A 21,336-nucleotide genomic window follows, 5' to 3' on the forward strand; every position below is an offset into this window, starting at 1 on the left:
AGCCGGAGGACATAGGTGAAGTTTTGAACGATTACTTTTCATCTGTGTTCACTATGGAGAAGGACGATGTAGGTGTAGTGATCAGGGAGGGGGATTGTGATATACTTGATCAAATTAACATTGAAAAGGAGGATGTATTAGCGGGCTTAAAGGTGGATAAATCGCCAGGCACAGATGAGATGTATCCCAGGCTGTTATGTGAGGCAAGGGAGGAGATAGCAGGGGCTCTGACAAATTTTCAGATCCTCTCTGGCCAGAGGAGAGATACCAGAGGACTGGAGGACAGTGAATGTGGTACCATTATTCAAGGAGGGTAGCAGGGATAAACCAGGTAATTACTGGCCGGTGCGTTTAACATCAGTGGTAGGGAAATTATTGGAAAAATTTCTGAGAGACAGGATTAATCTCCACTTGGAGAGGCAGGGATTAATCAGAGATAGCATGGCTTTGTCAGGGGGAGATCGTGTGTAACTAACCTGATTGAATTTCTTGAGGAGGTGACTAGAGGTGTAGATGAGGGTAAAGCAGTTGATGTAGTCTACATGGACTTCAGTAAGGCTTTTGATAAGGTCCTGCATGGGAGATTGGTTAAGAAAGTAAAAGCCCATGGGATCCAGGATAATTTGGCAAATTGGATTCAAAATTGGCTTAGTGGCAGGAGGCCGAGGGTGATGGTAGAGGGTTGCTTCTGTGAGTGGTAGCCTATGACCAATGGTGTACCGCAGGGATTGGTGCTGGGACCCTTACTGTTTGTGGTATACATTAATGATTTAGACATGAATATAGGAGGTATGATCAGTAAATTCACAGACCACACGAAAATTGGGGGTGTCGTAAATAGTGAGGGGGAAAGCCTTAGATTACAGGACGATTATAGATGGGCTGGTAAGATTGGCAGAGCAGTGGCAAATGAAATTTAATCCCGAGAAGTGTGAGGTGATGCACTTTGGGAGGACTAACAAGGAAAGGGAATATACAATGGATGGTCGGACCCTAGGGAGTACAGAGGCTCAGAGGGACCTTGGGGTGCTTGTCCATAGATCACTGAAGACAGCAGCACAGGTAGATAAGGTGGTTAGGAAGGCATACGGGATACTTGCCTTTATTAGCCGAGGCATAGAATATAATAGCAGGGAGGTTATGATGGAGCTGTATAAAATGCTGGTTAGGCCACAGTTGGAGTACTGTGTACAGTTCTGGTCACCACACTATAGGAAGGATGTGATTGCAATGGAGAGGGTGCAGAGAGGATTCACCAGGATGTTGCCTGGGCTGGAGCATTTCAGTTATGAAGATAGACTAGATAGGCTGGGGTTGTTTTCCTTGGAGCGGAGAAGGCTGAGGGCGTACCTGATTGAGGTATACAAAATTATGAGAGGCATTGATAGAATAGATAGGAAGAAACTTTTTCCCTTAGCTGAGAGGTCAATAACTAGGGACATAGATTTAAGGTAAGGGGCAGGAGGTTTAGAGGGGAGTTGAGGAGGAATTTTTTCATCCAGAGGGCGGTTGGAATCTGGAACACACTGCCTTGAAGGGGTGGTAGAGGCCGGAACACTCACGACATTCAAGAAATATTTAGATGAGTACTCGAAACGCCATAACATACAAGGCTACAGGCCAAGTGCAGGGAAATGGGATTAGTTAGGACAGGTGCTTGATGGTCGGCGCAGGCACGTTGGGCGGAATGGCATGTTTCTGTGCTGTAAAACTCTATGACTCTGACTCTATTACAGGACAAGGTGGCAAATAACAGGTGGGAACAGCATAGAATTGGCAGGAGACAGGCATGGCTGCATGTCCTTAGCCCATTGGAGGAGAGGGTGCTCTGCATTATTAGCGTGCCATTGAGGCTATTGCAGTCAGTGTGCTGAAGCCATACAGGATGATGGTATGTTTATGCCTTATGTGTCTTATCAAAATTCACTTCACCCTCATCCTGCAACTTTATGTGAAGTGCAAGCTGCAGATGGTGTACTGTGCACCTCTTGCTTTCCACCCACTCCCCCGCCTTCCCTCATCCCTGTTGGGTTTGGTGGGTTTAGTTGTATTAGTAATGTTGAAGGGCATTCTAGAGAAAGTTTTAGAGTCCGGTAAAGGTTAACTAACAACTCTTAATTATTTACAGTTATTGTATTCACTCTCCACAAGCCACCTAAGGTAACATCCTTCATGCTGCTATCCCTTCTTCTTCTCAAGCCTATCACATCTGACTCATACAGTGGGAGGAGTCTCTCACTGTCTTCGATATTAACCCTTTACATCCTTATACGATATCTTCCCCAAGTCTTTATCCAACATTTTTCCAAACATATATACATTTATGACTTCTCTACTACTCAGTCTCCCCCAGGTCTCTGACTTTACAGATTCAGTCTCATCTGAGGTTTGACAACTTTTCCTGTTCTGGTTGTAATCTGTCTGGGAAGATCGGTAGTCTTCATAGGAAGTCTGGGTTGCTGACTTGGTTTTCCTTTTCTACGGGTTGTAATATTTGTTTGGTTTGGGTTTGTTCATCTTCATCTGGATATTGCAGATGGGTTACTAATTGTTGTTTTTGCAGAATTGGGATAATATTCTTCCAATTCCTTTGTATGTTCCCTTCATTCATTCATATAACATACGACCGCTGATAGTCCTTATTTTTATGGATTACTGTACCTTCTTGTTCCAGATTATGTGTCCAAATTTTTTAACCATGGTTTAATTTGGGTAAGCTTCTTGCTCGAAATCTCCTATTGTAATTCCTGGTTTGTTTCCTTCTGTGGGATTTGTCTCTTTCTCAAACTTACTCGTAGTTTTGAGTTTTCAAACCAGGCATTCAGGCAATACTGGAGCTGTGTTCCTAACTTCCTTCCCATTTGTAATTCTGCTGGTGATAATCCACACAGCAGTGGCATTGTATGATAAACTAGGAGTGAGATAGGAAGATCTTCATTTTTCTTGAGTAAAGATTTTATGGTTCTCGATCTGCCTCGCCACTAGACTGTTGATACCTTGGTGAGCTCATAAGATGCAGAAAGCCCATCTTCATGGCAAACTGGGTAAGACATTTGTTTGCAAACTGTGGTCCATTGTCTTTTAATATTTCATTGTGAATCCCATGTGTCGCGAAGATGTCCTGAAGGATTCTGATAACTACCTCGGTGGTTGTAGAATGTAATCGTCAGACTTCTATCTACCTGGAAAAATAGTCAATCACGATGATATATTACTTCCCACCAAACATGAATAAATCCATGCTTAGCCTTTGCCAAGGTCTAGTTGGAAATTGGGTAGTCAACAGCAGTTTATGCTGTTCTGGCCTTTGTATCACACGTGTCTAACAGTTGTTGATCATTGGTCTCGATATCCTTAGAAATCCCAGGCCACCATACCAAAGATTGTGCCCTCGCTCTGCACTTGGTTATACCCAAATGGCCTTGGTGCAATCAATCTAAGGTTTTGGACCTCATTGAAGTAGGAATAACAATTCTGTCATTTTCTATGACCTGTGGAATGATGGGACTGAATTGACAGTGCATTTCTCCCTCCTCGGTCGTAACACATTGTAGACTAGTCGTCAATTATGGTAAAATATTGTCTAGACTTGTGGAACGTCTTCATTGTTCCCCGTCTTGGACTTCCTGTGGCCAACCATGTGTCAATATTGTCTAATGCGAATGCACTCTTCATCATTCTTCTGTGCTTATTCTATTTCTCAGAACTTCTGTGTGCTTGCTGCCCAACTTTATGCTGTGTGTTGTGAGTTATGACTCTATGTCACTTATGAAATTTGCGTCTTCTTGTGATGGATGATCAATGGTTGCCCTCGATAGTGCATCAGCTGATGATTGAAACTTCCCTTGAATGTATACAGTTTCATATGTGTACCTCATTAATATGAGATGAAACCTTTGTATACGTGGAGGCATTTTTGCTATTTCTTTTTTGTCCAATATGGCTTGTAGTCTGTCTCGATTACCACATGTATTCCAATGATGTAGTGTGAAAAATTTTCACACAGTTAGAGCTTCTTTTTCAATAACTGCGTAGTGTGTGTCTGTTACCTGACAGTGTTCTTGACGCATTGAATATGGGTCTACGGGAACCATCAAGTTGCTCCCAAGAAAGAACAGTGCCCAAGCCGTCTGAAGAGGCGCATGCTACTATCATTGTAGGCAGTATAGGATTGTAGTGTGCCGACACATCTGTAAAAATTAGGATCTCTTTAATCTTCTGGAACGCTTGTTCCTGGTGGGAATCCCAACTCCATGCTTGATGTTTTCTTAGAAGTTATCTCACTGGATCAGTTATTAGTGCTAAATGAGGTAAAAACTTTGCTAGTTGATTTACCATTCCAAGAAATGTCTGGAGTGCTGAACTGTTGTAGGGATAGGAAATTCTTTAATGGCCCTTGTTTTCTGAGGATCTGCCATTATTCCTTCTGTGCTCACAGTGTTGCCCAAGAAATGAACTGAAGTTTTGGAAAATTCACACTTCTCATTTAAAGTCAGTCCCACTTCTTGAAGTCTCTGTAGAACCTCTGTCGTCGTATTCCTCCACTGGCTTTCCATGTATCGGAATATCCTCCATGTAGCATATCACTCCTGTGAGCCCTTTGAGGATATTGGACATTGATCATTGAAAAATCTCTGGTACGGTAGTTATTCCGAATGGTAACCTATTAAAACATAACTTCCCAAAAGGTGTTATGAATGTAGTCAATAACCTTGAGGTCTCATCCAGGTGTACTTGCCAAAACCCACCATTGGCATCGAGCTTTGTAAACATGGTGCTCTGAGAGAGTTTCGATAAATTGTCACCCATCATAGACATTGGGTGAATCTCACGCGTGACTGCTTTGTTAAGCTGCGTTAATTCCACGTATATTCGCAGAATTCCATTTGCCTTCTTTACAGGAGCCATGGCTGAACACCAGTCCATTGGTTGTGTTACTAGAGAGATAATGCCCATTCTTGTTATCTCCTCCAATTGTTCTTGGACTTTGGTCAATAAGGGATGAGGTATACTTCTTGGTGCGAAGATGCACGCAGGTCTGGCTCCTTCCTTCTGGGGGATCCTGTAATCGGTCTTTAGTTTCCGAGCCCTGGGACCAGATTTGGGAATTTCGTTTGAAATGATTGTTTACCTTTGTTTGCTTGACTTTGGCGACCTTTTTAATCAGCTGCAATTGTAAACATGCATTCCTGCTCAGTAAAGAAAATTCTTCATTGTGCAAGATGTATAAGGTCTGCACCAGTTGTCTTCCTTTATGCTAAAGAGTTGCTTGGAGTTGTCTCTAACTTGCAGTTGTGTCCTGCCTGGACCATACTACTGTATATCTGTTGGTTGCAGGTAATGTCTCTTCACCCATGGCTCTTGGTCAGACAACACCGTGATGCTAGCCCCTGTGTCAAGCTATAAAATTTGTGAGGTGCCCATTCATGTAAATGTCTGCTGTCCAGAAATTTTGGTCTGGATTACTGATTTCTGCTAAAGCTCTTCTAGTTCTTTCGCTTGTAGGTATTGCTGTACTTGCTTCATTGCTCGTTGCGTGAAGGTCTTCTGCTTTGTACCTTTAAGTGAAGAAATTTTGCTGTGGCACATCTTCCCATAGTGTCCAGTTTTTCCAGACTTAAAACACTCAGCTTTACTTGGTGGGCACTGCTCTTGTCTGTGGGTCTTCTTATCTCCACAACATTGGCAAGACTTTGCGATGTCATGTGCCTTTTCACCGATATGTTTTTCCTGTTCCTCAAAGTGTTTCTTTGGCTTTGACTTTGGCTTAGCCAGTCGGATGGGCATTGGACTTCTTCTCATCCACAGCTTGTCTTCAGCTCATAGGATATATACACGAGGTAAGTTCACATGGGGTTAGGGGCAATTTATTCGCTTGGATAGAGGATTGGCTAACCAGCAGAAAACAGAGAGTCGGGATAAATGGGTCTTTTTCTGGTTGGCAAGATGTAACTAGTGGGGCGCCACAGGGTTCGGTCCTCGGGCCCCAACTATTTATAATCTATATAAATGACTTGGATGCAACCCCGAGCTTCCGGTTGCTTGCCATTTCAACACTCCCCCCTGCTCTCATGCTCACATCTCTGTCCTGGGATTGCTGCAGTGTTCCAGTGAACATCAACGCAAGCTCGAGGAACAGCATCGCATTTACCGATTAGGCACACTACAGCCTGCCGGACTGAACATTGAGTTCAATAATTTCAGAGCATGACGGGCTCCATTTTACTTTAATTTTCAGTTATTTTTCTCGTTTTCATTAAAAAAAAATTTTTTTGTGTTTATTTATTGTATTTCATCTTAGTTTGTTCAGTTTGCTTACCTACTGTTTTTTTCATGTTTGTGCTTGTAGTTGTTCAATTTTCAGTCTGTTAACACCCTATCTGCACTAATGCTTTGTCTTTCAACACACCATTAACATATTGTTTGCCTTTGCTCCACGAACTTCTGGTCAGTTATTCTGTGATCTTGTCCTATTTACACCTCGTCCTTTGTTATCTCTTGCCCCACCCCCGCTTTACTTGCTTATCACCTTTTACATTTCTAATATTTGCTAATTCTGAAGAAGGGTCACTGACCTGAAACGTTAACTCTGCTTCTCTCTCCACAGATGCTGCCAGACCTGCTGAGTATTTCCAGCATTTCTTGTTTTTATTGCTTTCTTAATAGACTTTTTAGGGCGTTCCCTTTCTTTAAGAAATTCTGCTTGTTAGTTTTTTTCAGACTTGGTTGCTTTAATAGAGGTCCCCAGTGGTTTTAATAGGCCTTTTTAGGGTTTCCCCTTTCTTTACCAAATTCACTTTGTTTTTGTTCCGGTTTGGTTGCCTAAATGGAGGTGTCCCAGCTGTTTTCAAGAAATCCCCACAGTTTTAGTAGGCTTTTCTAGGGTTTTCCCCTTTCTTTGGGAAATACAGTTTGTTCATTTTTTTTTCAGGCTTGCTTGCCTTAATGGAGGTGACCCTACTGTTTTCAGGGGTTTCCCACACTTTACAAGGGTTTCCAGCTCTTCGTCCTCGCATTCATCCCGAGTGAAGAATTGTAGTTTTCCCCACTTTTTTTTAACTTTCTGAGCACAATGCCTTCAGAAAAGTACTTCAAGCTTTTCAAAGGCTTTTAACATGATCCCTGTACGTCCATATTGCGACTTACCCGATTGCTGGATTCTACTTGCAGGCCACCCGCTTCTGTTCTGTGGTGCAGCCTGTATTTCAGTGCTGTGACTCACCACAGCTGCGGAGCCTTAACAGCCTCTTCTCCAGGTAAGTAGTTTTCTTACTGTATTGGGCCAGAATTTATCTTTAAATTTCTTTGTTCACTTGATTTTTTGCCAAAGCTAAGGAGATCTTCAAATTCTCCTGGTCGCTTTCACCGTTCTTTACCATTGTTTTACTGTTGCCACCATGTTGGGTTCAGTTATATTAGTAGCGCTGTAGGACATTCTAGAGAAAGTCTTAGACTCTGGTAAAGGTTAACTAACAAGTCTATTATTTACAGTTACTGCAGACACTCTGCAAGCCACCTAAGCTAGCATCCTTTGTGCTGCTATGCCTTCTTCTTCTCAACCCTATCTCATGTGACATTATCGCTCATGGGAGAGGTCTCTTTCACTGTCTTTGGTACTAACCTTTTACATCCTGATGCTAAAATCCCAAAGTTCTTGTTCTGCATTTATGCTTTCAGACACCCAGAAACTTCTGCCTGACCAGCCAGTGGTGCATGACGATGAAGGGGAAGAAGAAGGGCACACCTCTAAAGAAGAAGCACTGTCACTTGATCTGACACTTGCAGGCACCAATTCAGATAGTGGCACAGCATGTACCTTAGAGGATAGTATAGAGGCAGAATCTGTATGTGGTGAGCCAACGGGCATGAGTGGGTTGCAGTAAGGCCGGGCAAAATTTGCACATGTGCCAGCTCCCGAGAAGGCAAGGTTGCACGTGAATTTTGCTGCAGAGGCCTCAGATGAGGACTTTGAGGGGGCAGCAAACAGGAAAAGGATGATGGGCATGCACACAGAAAAGCTTGGTGCATTAGCAGGCCTGTCAGAGAGCCTGATGTCACTGTCAAGGAGCATGGAGGAGCCCAGCTGCAACTTGGCACAGGGCTTTGTGCCAGACTTGTAGCTATTCCCTTCCAGTGTGGTAGTGGTGGCCAACTCCATGACAGCACTTGTGGATGTGATGCAACTTCTGATAGCCAATGTCTCAGCTTCCATTGCAGCACAGGCTGAAGCCACCAAATGTAATGAGATCTATGCATGTTACTATGCAAGCCCAGCTTGATTCCATGCAGGCTCAGACTACTGCCATAATGGCAGCGGATACCAGTGCTCAAAGGGGCTTCCAGGGTCTCAATACAGTCCACAATCTGTTCTCCAGCAGGTTACTAGGATTGCCAGAGATAGGCACCAACATGTTGCACCATGAACATTTGACTAAATTATTGACTCAACCATGGACATGGGGCAGTTAATCTGTATATAATGTGTATAGCCAATCTAATGCCTTCAAAACACAGTGATTTAAAACACATTTCTCTCTATAAATAAAGTAGCAAAGAATACACACATCAATGAAGAGCAGCACAACTGTATTAGCTAGCTGACAAGCAAAATAGCATGCAAAGTCAATGCACATTACTTTTGTTGACAGAATAGAGCTAGTTACACCATGTCACGGGGTGATAGGTGGACCTTATCGAATGACCTCTGTGGTTTCACACTGTGTCAGGAGTGCAACTTCCTCCAGTAAAGCAAGAAATTCAAGGAGAGAATTGTTATAATGGTTATTGAGGTGAGGCAGTAGAAAAATTAGCAATAGGAAGATGGATTATTTCTCACACTGCTATTGTCACAAGACAATTTAAGCCATGATGGTCAATGTTTATACAACTTCTCCACCAGCTTGTAATATGTGTCTGAAGACAGGGCAGCCAACAAAAGGGCAGTGATCTCCAAATCAGGAGTATTTTATAGGATGGAGCAGTTAGTACTTCAGAAGAGTCATCTAAAACAGAAAAGCAGAGTGGGACAGGGAGGGACAGAGAGATTAACAGTAGGTAGCCAAGACTAATTTATTCATCTTGACAAGCTGCTAAACTAGGTCCTCGATTCTAAAATACAGAAACTGCATCTCATGGACAAAATGTCATTTATTCACCAAAGCTAGTGACAAGGTTTGATAAACACAATTACAAATAAAAAGAGCACCCTTCAGTTCCTCCAACAAAACAACTTTCTTCAATTCATTTATGTCTTTATCTCAGTCTATTACTGTCGATTCCGATTCAGCTCTGACAAGATATTTATTAACAAAAAGCTTTTGTGCATAAAGTTGAGCGTTTGTTACTGCATGTATTATTCAGTTACAAAATGTTTAGTCACTATCTGTAAGATGGTACTGCAGGCTAACCAATTTATGTTCTAGCCAAATCTCTTACCTGTTAGCGGGGTTCCTCCATGGGCCACAGATTGCCCATGAGGGAGGTATCTCCCGCAAATCCGCAGGGCGTGTGTCTCGTTTTACAAGGTGACTTCCCCACATGGCGGATACCCCCACCCCCGCCATTGGTAAGATCCCAGGGGTGGCGGAAAGAAGCCCTTAATAGGTCATTTATTGGCATCTGGGCGGGAAGACCATCATTAGCCTATCCCGCCCCCGGGAAGATCGATTGGCGATGGGCCTTCCATTCCCCATCACTTGTCGCGATACTCCATGCCCCCCTGCCTCCAACCCCACCTGAGGAGTCCCATAAAATTCCACCCCTTGGCTGGGATTTTATGGGCCTGCAAGAGCAGTTTTGGTAGCATGCAGGGTGGCTTAATCAGGCGAGTTGCTTTTTCAGATTTTGACTGCGGAATCTTTTAGCAAAATTAAATCAGTGGCATTTTTGCAGCAGTCTATGGCTCCCCCCTGCATGATGGCAGAGTGCAGCTTTGCATTCATTTCCATACCATGAATACTCATTACCCTACACTTAGTTCAAATTAAGTCCTACCTGCCAGATTAAGTTAGCAGCGAGCAGTGTTCCCGTGCCTCCTGGTTCACATTTGCTTAAATGTGGCGTGCAACAATTGGTTTTGTACAGTTGCGTCTGAGGTCAGTTTTTTCTTTCTTGAACTCATCAGCACAAGGAATGCCAATATTGGAATGGATGTTTGGCTCCAGGCTCAGCATCAGCAAGATCAATTCTTCTCAGGGGATGGTGGCAAAGGCTTGTGGGGTGTGTACATGGAGGAGCAGGGAGGGTACTCGCGGAGGACAGGGTGGGGTTACTGGGTGCATGGAGGAGCAGGGGAGGACAAAGGGTGGGATAATCATGGGTATAGAGGAGGAGGGGAGTGTCCAGGGTGTGTTGTGGTTGTTATTGCTGCTGATCTGGATGTGGGCGGCTGCGGGGTGGTAGGTTGATTTGAGCATTACAGTCAACAAATGGTCATGAGGGGCCTAAAGGGAGGGATGAGTCCTGTCAATGTTGGGGACGAGTCAATGGGGGTAAATAGATTCTGTAGAGAGGAAGTTCAAGATTTAGGGTTGAGTACTCCACAGCATCATAGGCAGGGTAACAGGATTCGGCAAGAATATTAAGGTGGACTTAAGGAGGATAAAGGATCAGAGCCGGCATTTCAATGGTAATGGGAGTAGGCACTGGGGGAGGGATGGCATGAATAAATTGATTTTGACACTTTCCAAGGTTATGGGGGTGCAATTACAAATAATTAAAAGATTTAATTTTGGTAACTCAGATGAGACTTACATAACACGAAGGCAGCTGCTCCTTGAGGCTTGAAACACAGAATGCTTTATAGCTGTGGCGCTGATAGTGCATGACTAAGTGACGGTGGAGTCTACCAATGAAAGACCGTCTTTCACACATGATCACACATGTCTCCCATGCCCTTTGTGGCACCATTCATTTACATATAGAATTGCGTGGGATACGGGAAAAATGGCAGAAGCAGAAGTTACGCCAACTTCCGGTCCTGCCGTCAGGAACACCACAGGACTCATAAAATCCCGGCCAAGGGTTGCAATGGCCATTGTGATGCTCTGGACGGGGGCAGTTGAAGTAAAATGATCACAATACTGCTCAGTGGATTGGGGAGAAAGGTTGGAGATCAAAAGGTTACTGTGTTTTTACTCATTCATTCACAGGATGTGGGGACCTAAGAAGGTGATGGTAAGCTGCCTTCTTGAACCGCTGGAGTCCGTGTGGTGAAGGTACTCCCAGAGTGCTGCTAAGTTGGGTGTTCCAGGATTTTGACCCAGTGACAGTGAAGGAACGGTGATATAGTTCCAAATTGGATGGCATGTGACTTGGAGGGGAACACGGAGTTGGAGGTGTTCCCATGTACCTGCTACCCTTGTCCATCTAGGTGGTAGAGGCTGTGGGTTTGGGATTTGCTGTCAAAGAAGTTTGGCCATTTATTGCAGTGCACGTTATACATGGTACACACTTAAATGGAGGGAATGGTGTTTAAAGTGACGGATGGGGTACTGATCAAGCGAGCTGCTTTGTCCTGGATGGTGTCAACCATCTTGAGTGTTGTTGGAGCTGTCTTGTGCCTTGTAGGTGGTAGAAAGACTGAGAGGAGTTAGGAGGTGAGTCACTCTCTGCAAAATATCCAGCCTTTTATAGCTACAGTATTTATGTGGTTGATCCAGTTAGGTATCTGGTCAATGGTGACCCGCGGTCCCCACCCCCCTTCTCGATTCGACAATGGTAATGCCATTGATGGAGTTAGAATGCCTGGGTACATTGATGTGCTGTAAAGTCAAGATGCCGCGGCGAGCTCCTTTATATGTTGAGGTATGATTTTTCAAATGAAGATATTTCATGTCAGGTTGCCGAAAATTGCTATTTAAATCTACTGCTATTTATTATGCGTTTCATGGGATGTGGGTATCACTGGCAAGGACAGCATTTGTTGCCCATCCCTAATTACCCTTGAGAAGTTGGTGGTGAGCTGCCTTCTAGAACTGCTCCAGTCCATTAAATCATTATGATTTAAATCATACATATTTATTTTAATCTAAGTAGATAGAGCGATTATTATTTTTTCATTTGAACTTAATTTTCTATTCTTTGTGTATTCTTGCCCAACACAATGTACCCTGATTGAGAGATTAATGGATAAGCAGAAAAACCTCTATAACATTTTTCAAGGGAATTTTTATTTTTTATTTAGAGATACAGCACTGAAACAGGCCCTTCGGCCCTCCGAGTCTGTGCTGACCAACAACCACCCATTTATACTAACCCTACAGTAATCCCATATTCCCTACCACCTACCTACACTAGGGGCAATTTACAATGGCAAATTTACCTATCACCTCCAGACAGTACCCAGAATTGAACCCGAGTTTCTGGAGCTGTGAGGCTGCGGTGCTAACCACTGCGCCGTGAAACAATGTTGATGTTTGCTCATTCCTGTTGGCTAAATGTTTCACCTCTGTTTCCTGCTGTTTTGTTTGGCTGTTAATTCAAAACTAAAAACTTATCAGAAAGAGGAAGGTTGAGTATAATTCTGTACCAAGGCTGGAGTTGGAGAAGGAAGCCTCCATCCCTAATATTTCAGGGTGACACCAGCAAGGGAAGTGTTTCACTGACAAACCTTTCAGTAATTCACAACAAGAGATCAAAACTACTTTCAAAACAGTTGCTCAATTCATGAAGAATCGTGCATTTAAGAAAGAGCAGCAGCTGATATTCTGCCTAATTTCTTTCTGTTTTATTTAGGAAAGCATTTGGAAAAAAGAACACATATTTCAGCGTGACTGGGCTAATTGGAGATGCTTTATTGGAAAACAACCAATCAATCAGATAAGGTGATGCACTAATCAGGTATTATCAGATCATGGCTGTAAAATCAAATAATATATTAATTCTTGCTGGAATCCTGAGGATGAGGCAGAGTTAAATATCCAGGAAACAATTTTTGTGAGAATTTATATGTACCTTTGCTTTCCTGCAAGGGACTTATGAGGTGACTGAACAAAAGCAAGAGTTGACATTTATTGGCAATATGAGGAAGTGAGAACCAATAAAGAGAGGACATCAGTAGGAAATAGAGACCTTAACATTGGTTTATTGTGACAATAGAAACAAAAATGTCAAAGAATGCTGGTCGGGGGGAAAAAAAATCAAAATTCAATGAGATAAGAAAGGATGTGGCCCAATTATCTGGGCAGAAAAGTTAGCAAACAGGATCAGGGATCAATGGTGTTGAATTTTCAACTATGAGATGGATTGAGTGCTAAAAAAGATATATTGCTGCAAGGCAAAAAGGAAGTACATTAAATGTTAGAGTTCCATGGATAAAGGAATTAAAAGCAACCTAAAAAAGGGAGATGTGTGATAAAACCCGGGATAAAATATTTTTTAAAATGATGAGTTATATAGAAAATTTAGTGAGGCATTGAACAAATTAGAAGGGATCAAATGGAATAACACAGATAATATAAAGAGAAATAGTAAAGGATTTTTATAAACATATTAAAAGGAAAGAATAATTAAAGCAAAAGTGAGACTACTCAGGGAAGAAGGGAGGATGAAAGAATGTTGGAGATAAAAAATATTTTACATTGGTGTTTAAAAATCACAGTGGTTGTGAGAATGTAGGTGTACTCGAGGAGGATGTAGAAACATTATGAGAGTTATTGGAAAAGAACTTGGTTCTGAAAAAATAGAAAAATTTAATGGGAGTGGCTGGTAAGACCCTGATTACATGTACCTTATATTGTTGAGAGAAGTCAGAAAGGAGCTACCAGAGGCGTTGACTACAATTTATCATTCAATCTTAGTTAAATGAATTTAGAAATGCATGGCAGGCAATCAAAGACAGACCAGCATGGATTTGTTAAAGGCAAATAATAGCTAATTTAAAAAAGTGGCTCTGAAGGCCTAGAATTTGATCAGTGCATGGCTCATTAGATTGGTGTGTTTTATCAATTTTGCTCTTAAGATTTTGCTGGTGTTGCACTGTTGGCTGTCTCAGAAATAGTTTGGCTGCAATCATGCGTGGTCTCAAGCTGTGTTCAGGTTGGAGCACAAGGGAAAGTAGCAAGGAAGACACCACAGAGCAGAAGCATCTGTCAGAAGAGGGAGCTGAAAGGAGATACTGCGCAGGAGGCCGTACCCACAGCGGGTATTCAGGAGGATCTCCCCTACATTAACTTTACTTAGGAGCAATGTCTCAGGGACGTTTGCTTCACCAAAGAGGCTGTGACCGAGCTATGACACCTGCTGCAGGCATAACTTGAGCCTCGAGCCAGAGCATAGACAGCATTGCCTATGACTGTCAATGTCACCCACGCCTTCAGCTTTTATGCCACAGGCTCATTTCAAGCTGTAATAGGAGACATCATCCTCATCTCCCAGTTGCAGTACACCGAGACTGTCCACACCTGCATCTCAACAATAGTTTGCATTTATATAGCACCTTTTAAAGTAGTAAAACGTCCCAAGGCATTTCACAGGAGTGTTATCAAACAAAATTTGACAATGATCCTCATAAGGAGATATTGGGTCAGAAAAGAAGTAGATTTTGAGGAACATCTTAAAGGAGGAAAGAGGTGGAGAGATTTAGGGAGGAAATTCCAGAGCTTAGTGTCTCAGCAGCTGAAGGCTCCGCGTCAATGGTGGAGCGATTAAAATTGGAATGCACAAGAGGTCAGAATTGGAGGAGAGCAGAGATCTTGGAGGATTGTAGATCTAGAGGAGGTTAGGGAGATATTAGGAAGGGATGAGGCCATGGAGGGATTTTAAAACAAGATTGGGTAAAATCGAGGCACTACACAACTGGGAGCCAATGTTGGTCAGCAAGCACAGGGGTGATAGGTAAGCATGACTTGGTATGAGTTAGAACACAGGCAGCAGCCTTTAACGGCCAGCGTACATATTTCCCGAGCTGTCAGCAACTCACCAGGGTCAACCAGACAAGTGCACAGCGGGGAGTGCCTTTTTGGTGAAACTGACAGGCTGGGAAGGCTTTGAACAGTGAAACTGAAAAGCTCCAGCCATGTCCAGGTGAGGCTGGTGCTCATAACACAGAGTGTGCTTCCACTGCTAGACAGGTGATTGCCAACTTCTTGGAAGTCAGTTCATCTGTTTTACACTTCATTCACCCTGAGGTGCACTTCCCCACTTTTAGTCTTCAGCACGGCATGGGAGCAGCTTTTGCAGCTCTACTTTGTATCTTTGTCTGTACATTTAATTGAAGAAATCTTCTAAGTAGATGCAAAATTTCTTGGAAATCACTGTGTTATAACACTTCCCAAACTCTTTTCTGGATGGCTTTTATTTTTCCCCTTTTTAATACACTTCCCACTTCTACTAGATTCCAGTAACATATTAAATAACAGCTTTGTTCTTATTTTCTACAATTCTAATCAGTTGCATTTACTATTTCTGCATTCTCAACTGGAATACTTCTATAGCGCATTCAAAATTCATGCTTACGATGAAAGAGTAATTTAGTTTTTGCAATACACTTAACTCCGAGTGCTTAAATTGTAATGGCTTGGATTTTGCAGTTGTTATGACCAAGGTGGGAATAATTCAATCCCGCTACTTCACAGGTCATAGCATACTTGTAAAGTTTCCCACCTACTGGAAAATAGCCAAATTAAAGACTCTATTTGTCCCCCAGAATAAAGCACACCAAACTTGATTGTTAGCATTTCAGTTTCATTTTTGCATTGTAGAGACCAGTGAATTGGACAGGCAGGAGGCAGAATAAACTGGCTGGGACCTGCTTTTTGCAGACCAATGAAAAAGACCTCTCTCTGAAAAAAAGGGCTTGCCTCTCTTGTAAAAAGAAATTCTACATTTGAGATGGTGGCTGTGGTCTGCCTGGAGAGAGAGGAAAAGACCCAGGAAAAGAGCAGTTGCTGCTCTCTGAGGAGAAAGACTCATTTGCTGAGAAGAAGCCCTGCATTTTAAAAGGTGGCACACCAAACCAGGTTTCTTTAAACAACAACAAATTAACTATTTATTAATAAACTAAGTCTTAAACAATAATGAGATACCTCTATGTGTTAAAAGATTATTTTAAAACTTCTTATTCCTAACCCTCATGCACACACAGATACATTAAAAAAAACAGTTAACCAGGAAAAAAATGATGTTTTAAGATTAAACTGTTTTTTTTAGAAATAATAAAATAATTAGGTTGTTATGTTCCGGTAGGATATTTCTGGGTTGATGAGGTGTCCCAGAGTCGAATAGTCGGATGCCACTCAAAGTCTCTGCAGGCAAGGTTGATGAACAATCTGTGATGGGCAGGCATTCACAGCACTTGGTCTGCAGCAGACGTCACACAGATCTTTCAGAAAATGGTGCAGCAACTGGTCTACTTGCGTTTTGAAATAGCAGTCTAGCAATAGAAACTTTCTTGAGATTTCAGCATCTCCCAAAACATAAGAGGCAACAAGAATCATTCCCCAGGCAGAGATTGTTCAGAGACTGGAAGCAAGAGGAATCTGCCACCTTTTAAAATGCAGGGCTTCTTCTCAGCAAATGAGTCTTTCTCCTCAGAGAGCAGCAACTGCTCTTTTCCTGGGTCTTTTCCTATCCAGGGGTCTTTTCCTCTCTCTCCAGGCAGACCACAGCCACCATCTCAAATGTAGAATTTCTTTTTACAAGAGAGGCAAGCCCTTTTTTTCAGAGAGAGGTCTTTTTCATTGGTCTGCAAAAAGCAGGTCCCAGCCAGTTTATTCTGCCTCCTGCCTGTCCAATTCACTGGTCTCTACAATGCAAAAATGAAACTGAAATGCTAACAATCAAGTCATGTGACCTGTCATTTCCCTTTCTGTTGTTTGGAACAGTTGTCTTACAGTCTGTCCCACTCAGTTCAAACACCAAGTTTCAGCATTCAATGTTCACAGAGAAAACCTTTTTTTTCTCGGTTTTTAAAACACACAGAACTCCATGCTTTCAAATGAAAAAAACAATCTCTTGTGACATTTCCACCTTCATTAAATGAAACGCCATTCTTGAATGCATTTCATTACAATGTAAAACAGGAATTGAAAACATTTTAAACATATTTTCGCATTCGTGCCCATCATTCACTCCACTGGTGGTTAACACAATTTCACTTTGTACCACTGTTATTTATGTAACTCATGAAGGTTAGATTTGTGACAAAACATCGGCGACATCATTGTTTTTTCCTGAAATGTGTACAATTTTCAAGTGATAAAGCTGCAACAATAAACACCATCTGAATATTCTGGCATTTTGGTTTTTAAATTTTTCCACAAAGGTTAATGGATTATGGTCAGTGTATATTAGTGTTCCTGTAATCATGATGGACATATACTTAGAAATGTTTAAGGGCCAGCAATAGTCCTAATGTTTCTTTTTCCACAGTGGAATACTTTTTTTGGTGGCGATTCAGTTTTCTTGAAAAGTATCCTCCTGGTTTTTCTATGCCCTATTCGTCATGCTGCAATAGGACTGCACCAACCCCCAGGTCGCTAGCATCAATCACTACCTTGAAGGGTTTAGCAAAATTTGGAGTAGCCAACACTGGTTCATTAGTTAAGATTGCCTTTAGCTTTTCGAAAGCTGCCTAGCATTCACCTGACCATGGTTTTCTTTTCTGTAGCAAATTGGTTAGTGGAGCAGCTACAGCACTAAAACTCGACAGAAACTTTCTGTAGAAACCACACATCCCCTAAAACCTCATGATTTAACACTTAGTTTTATGGATGGGGAACTCCATTAAGGCTTGTACTTTTGCCATTCTTGGCAACACTTGTCCTTCCCCACTATATGGCTGAGGTACGTTACTCTTGCTTTTGCGAATTCACTTTTTGCCCGAATTACCAATAAATCAGCTGCTTGTAATTTATTAAACAGAGTTTCTAGCTGTTTTAAGTGTTCCTTCCAAGTGTTACTATAGATTGGTACATCATCAGGTACACTACACAGTTGGGAGCACTAGCCACCAGTTGATTCATTAGTCTCTAAAAAGTTGCTGGGGCATTTTTTAGCCCAAATGGCATCACTCGGCACTGATAAAGACTGTCTGGTGTGACAAAAGCTGATATTTCTATAGCTCAAGATGCCAAAGGAACTTGCCAGTATGCCTTTAACAAATCCATCTTTGTAAGAAGCCTGGCACTGCCCACTCTGTCAATACAGTCTTCTAAGTGAGGAATTGGATAGGAGTCTGCCTTCGTTACTGCATTGATTTTTCTGTAGTCTATGCAAAGTCGGGTTGACCCATCAGGTTCAGGCACTAATACTATTGGTGAACTCCAGCTGCTTTGACTAGGTTCAATTAAGTTGTTTTCCAGCATGTATTGGATTTCTGCTTTTACTTGGGCCTGTTTGTCTGGACTTAAGCGGTAAGGATGCTGTTTTAAAGGAACAGATTCCCCTACATCCACATCATGTATGGCTCAGGTTGTACATCCTGGCTTATCCCTACAGACTTTTTAAAATACTGTGAGTAGCCTTGTTAGGTCTTCTCTTTATTCTGCATGTACAAAAGCATGTTATCCAATTTTCCTAGTCATTCTGTATTAGCTAACCGGATAGTTGGAGGTTCAATTTGAGAATTGTCTAGGCCTCGTTCTGCCTCAACCTCACTATCCTCAACAGTCCCTGTTACCTGACATACCTGTACTGGCTTATCCTCCTCCCTGCGATAATATTGCTTTAACATATTGATATGACACAGCCAGTTCTTTTTCTGGCAATCAGTGATGTCAATCAAGTAATTTACCTTATCCACTCTTTTGACCACTTTATACAGACCACTGAACCGTGCTTTTAATGGTTCACCCTGTAAAGGTAATTATACTAATTCTTCATCCCCTGCTTGAAAATTTTGGGTGTTTGCATTTTTTTTTTGCCCATTTTTTCATATTGGCTTGGGATATTTTAAGGTGTTCCTGAGCCACGTTGCAAGCTTTCATGAGCCTTTCCCGAAACACAGATAGATAATCTAGTATCAAATATTCATTCTTTTGTTCTAAGAACCTGTCTTTGATGAGTTTTAGAGGACCTCTTATTTCATGCCCGTGAACCAATTCGAAAGGACCTGTTGACTCATTCTGTGAATTTCTAGTGGCAAATAAAAGAAAGTCTAGTCCTTTATCTCAGTCATGGGGATATTCATCACCGTATGCTCTACTCATTGTTTTGAGAGTGTGATGGTACCTTTCTAAAGCTCCTGTGTCTGTGGGTGATATGCTGACAATTTTAACTGTTTAATACCCAAATTCCCCTGACTTCTTGAAATATTTTAGACATGAAATTAGAACCTTTGATTCGATTGAACTTCGAGTGGTAATCCATATCTCGTTAAGAATTGGGTTAACTAATCAACTACTACTTCAGTAGTAATTGTCCTCAAGGGAATGGCTGCTGGAAATCAAGTAGCCATATCCATGATAGTGTATATATAGTGGTGTCCTGCCTTTGTTTTTGGCAAGGGTCCTACGCAGTCTACCAATACCCTACTAAATGACTCCTCAATAACTGGCATAGGAATTAGAGGTGCCGGTTTTATGGTAGGTTGCGGTTTTTCCACCATTTGGCATGTATGGCATGTCCTACAAAACTGCCTCAATTCATTTGCAAGGCCTGGCCAGTAATAATGTTGACTTATACATGATTCGGTCTTCCAGATCCCCATATGTCATGCTGGAGGAATGTCATGTACTTAGCTTAATAATTCCTGGCAATAATTAGGTGGTATCACTACCTGTCGAACAACCATCCAGTTTTCATCCACAGGTCTATGAGACAGTCTCCATTTTCTTCTCAAAACCCCATCTTCAACATAATAACCTTCTGGAACTTCTTTTGCCTTAGCTTCTGTCAGAGCCATCTGTATATTCTGTGTAACTCTGGATCAGCTTGCTGTGCTGCAATTATAGAAGATTTGTTGAACATCTCATTTGGATTATCTAAATCCCCAAGGAAAGTTTCAGATATTTGGCTATCTGCTTATGGTGCCAATTTTACCTCTTGCTTATCCGTTGCTCGGGTTACTATGCACGCAGGAAATATTCCTGGAACTTGTTCCTGTAATTGTTCTGTTTCTCGAACTTCACTTGGTTTCTCTGTGACGGTGGGAGAAACTGATACTTTTGCTTCGGCCAAATCGTTCCCTAGGAGTAGGTCAATTTCCTCTACCAGTAAATTATGGACAACTCCGACAGTTACCATCCCAGACATTAGGTCACTCTCTAGATGCACTCAATACAAAGGTACGGGTATGTACTCCACGCCAATACCATTAACTAAAATGTTAGCATTCAGTGCGCTCTTTGGTGGAAATGTTGTACCTTTCCCCAGCAAAAAGAGTTTGGGTTGCTCCTGTATCCCTAAGTATAACGATAGGTTTATCTGCATCACTTGAGGGATATGGAGTTACTTTTCCTTTTGACAAGACTTCTCTATAACTGTCATGTATCTTATCCTCGATCTCTACACTCACTTTAGTTTTTGTATCGGGTTAACGATACAACGCTACAGTCTGGTCTGCTGTACTCTCAGTTGCAGCCCCTTTCTCTGCATTAGCTTTGTGTACGCCAACAAGTCCCATGGATTTACCTCGCAACTTCCAGCATTTTGAATGAAAGATGTCCCACCTAGTAGCAATGATAACACTTCGGCCTGCGGACCTCACTTCTACCCTCAGCACCTTCCTTTCTAGCCATTCCTTCTTGTCCCCAGCTACTTGCCTTCCTTTCACTCTCCCACTTTCTATCCTTCTCAGGTTTGTTGGGGTGACGCAGAAAGGATTTTGGCTAATTCACAAGCTCGAAATCATCAACGATTTCAGCTGCTTGCCTGGCTTTTAAAACTTTCTGGTTCTCTACATGTTCTCACTACTGGAGAGATTTAGTTTTTAAACTCTTCCAAGAGAATCAATTCTCAAAGATTCTGGTATGTGGCTTCCATCTTTATTGCCCATATCCAACAATCAAAATTAATTTGCTTCACCCTCTCAAATTCTACATAGGTCTACCCAGCCAAGTAGGTTCTGAAACTTCTTTTGGTAAGCTTTAGGGACTAACTCAAATGCAACGAGAATAACCTTTTTTGCCATCTCCTAATCTGCAGAAGCCTCTTCAAGAAGCATGGCATAAACTTCATGAGCTCTGTCCATCAACTTGCTTTTCATAAGCAGTGTCCAGCTTTCCTTTGGCCATTTGTTGGGCTATTTTTTCAAAAGGAGTGAAAATACCTCGATGTCCCTTTTCTCAAACTTAGGGAGAGCTTGTATAAATTTAAGTAGCTTTTCGCTGGGTCCTGGGCTGGATTCAGCTTCTTCCTGACCAGACTTTTTCCTGGAATTAAGACCACCCATTTATC

At 42.1% G+C, this 21,336-nt stretch overlaps 1 protein-coding gene across 1 annotated transcript in view; it reads left to right on the top strand.

Annotated features, from left to right (window-relative positions):
* The window catches only part of LOC137376904 (anoctamin-9-like), a 346,229-nt gene that overhangs the window by 80,060 nt on the left and 244,833 nt on the right, over window positions 1-21,336 (top strand). The window contains exon 9 of the mRNA XM_068045861.1: window positions 12,736-12,824. Coding sequence (XP_067901962.1) covers window positions 12,736-12,824 — 89 coding nt within the window. The remainder of the gene's footprint in view (window positions 1-12,735; window positions 12,825-21,336) is intronic.

The sequence above is a fragment of the Heterodontus francisci genome, chromosome 14 (genome assembly GCF_036365525.1).
Source record: "Heterodontus francisci isolate sHetFra1 chromosome 14, sHetFra1.hap1, whole genome shotgun sequence".
Taxonomy (NCBI): domain Eukaryota; kingdom Metazoa; phylum Chordata; class Chondrichthyes; order Heterodontiformes; family Heterodontidae; genus Heterodontus; species Heterodontus francisci.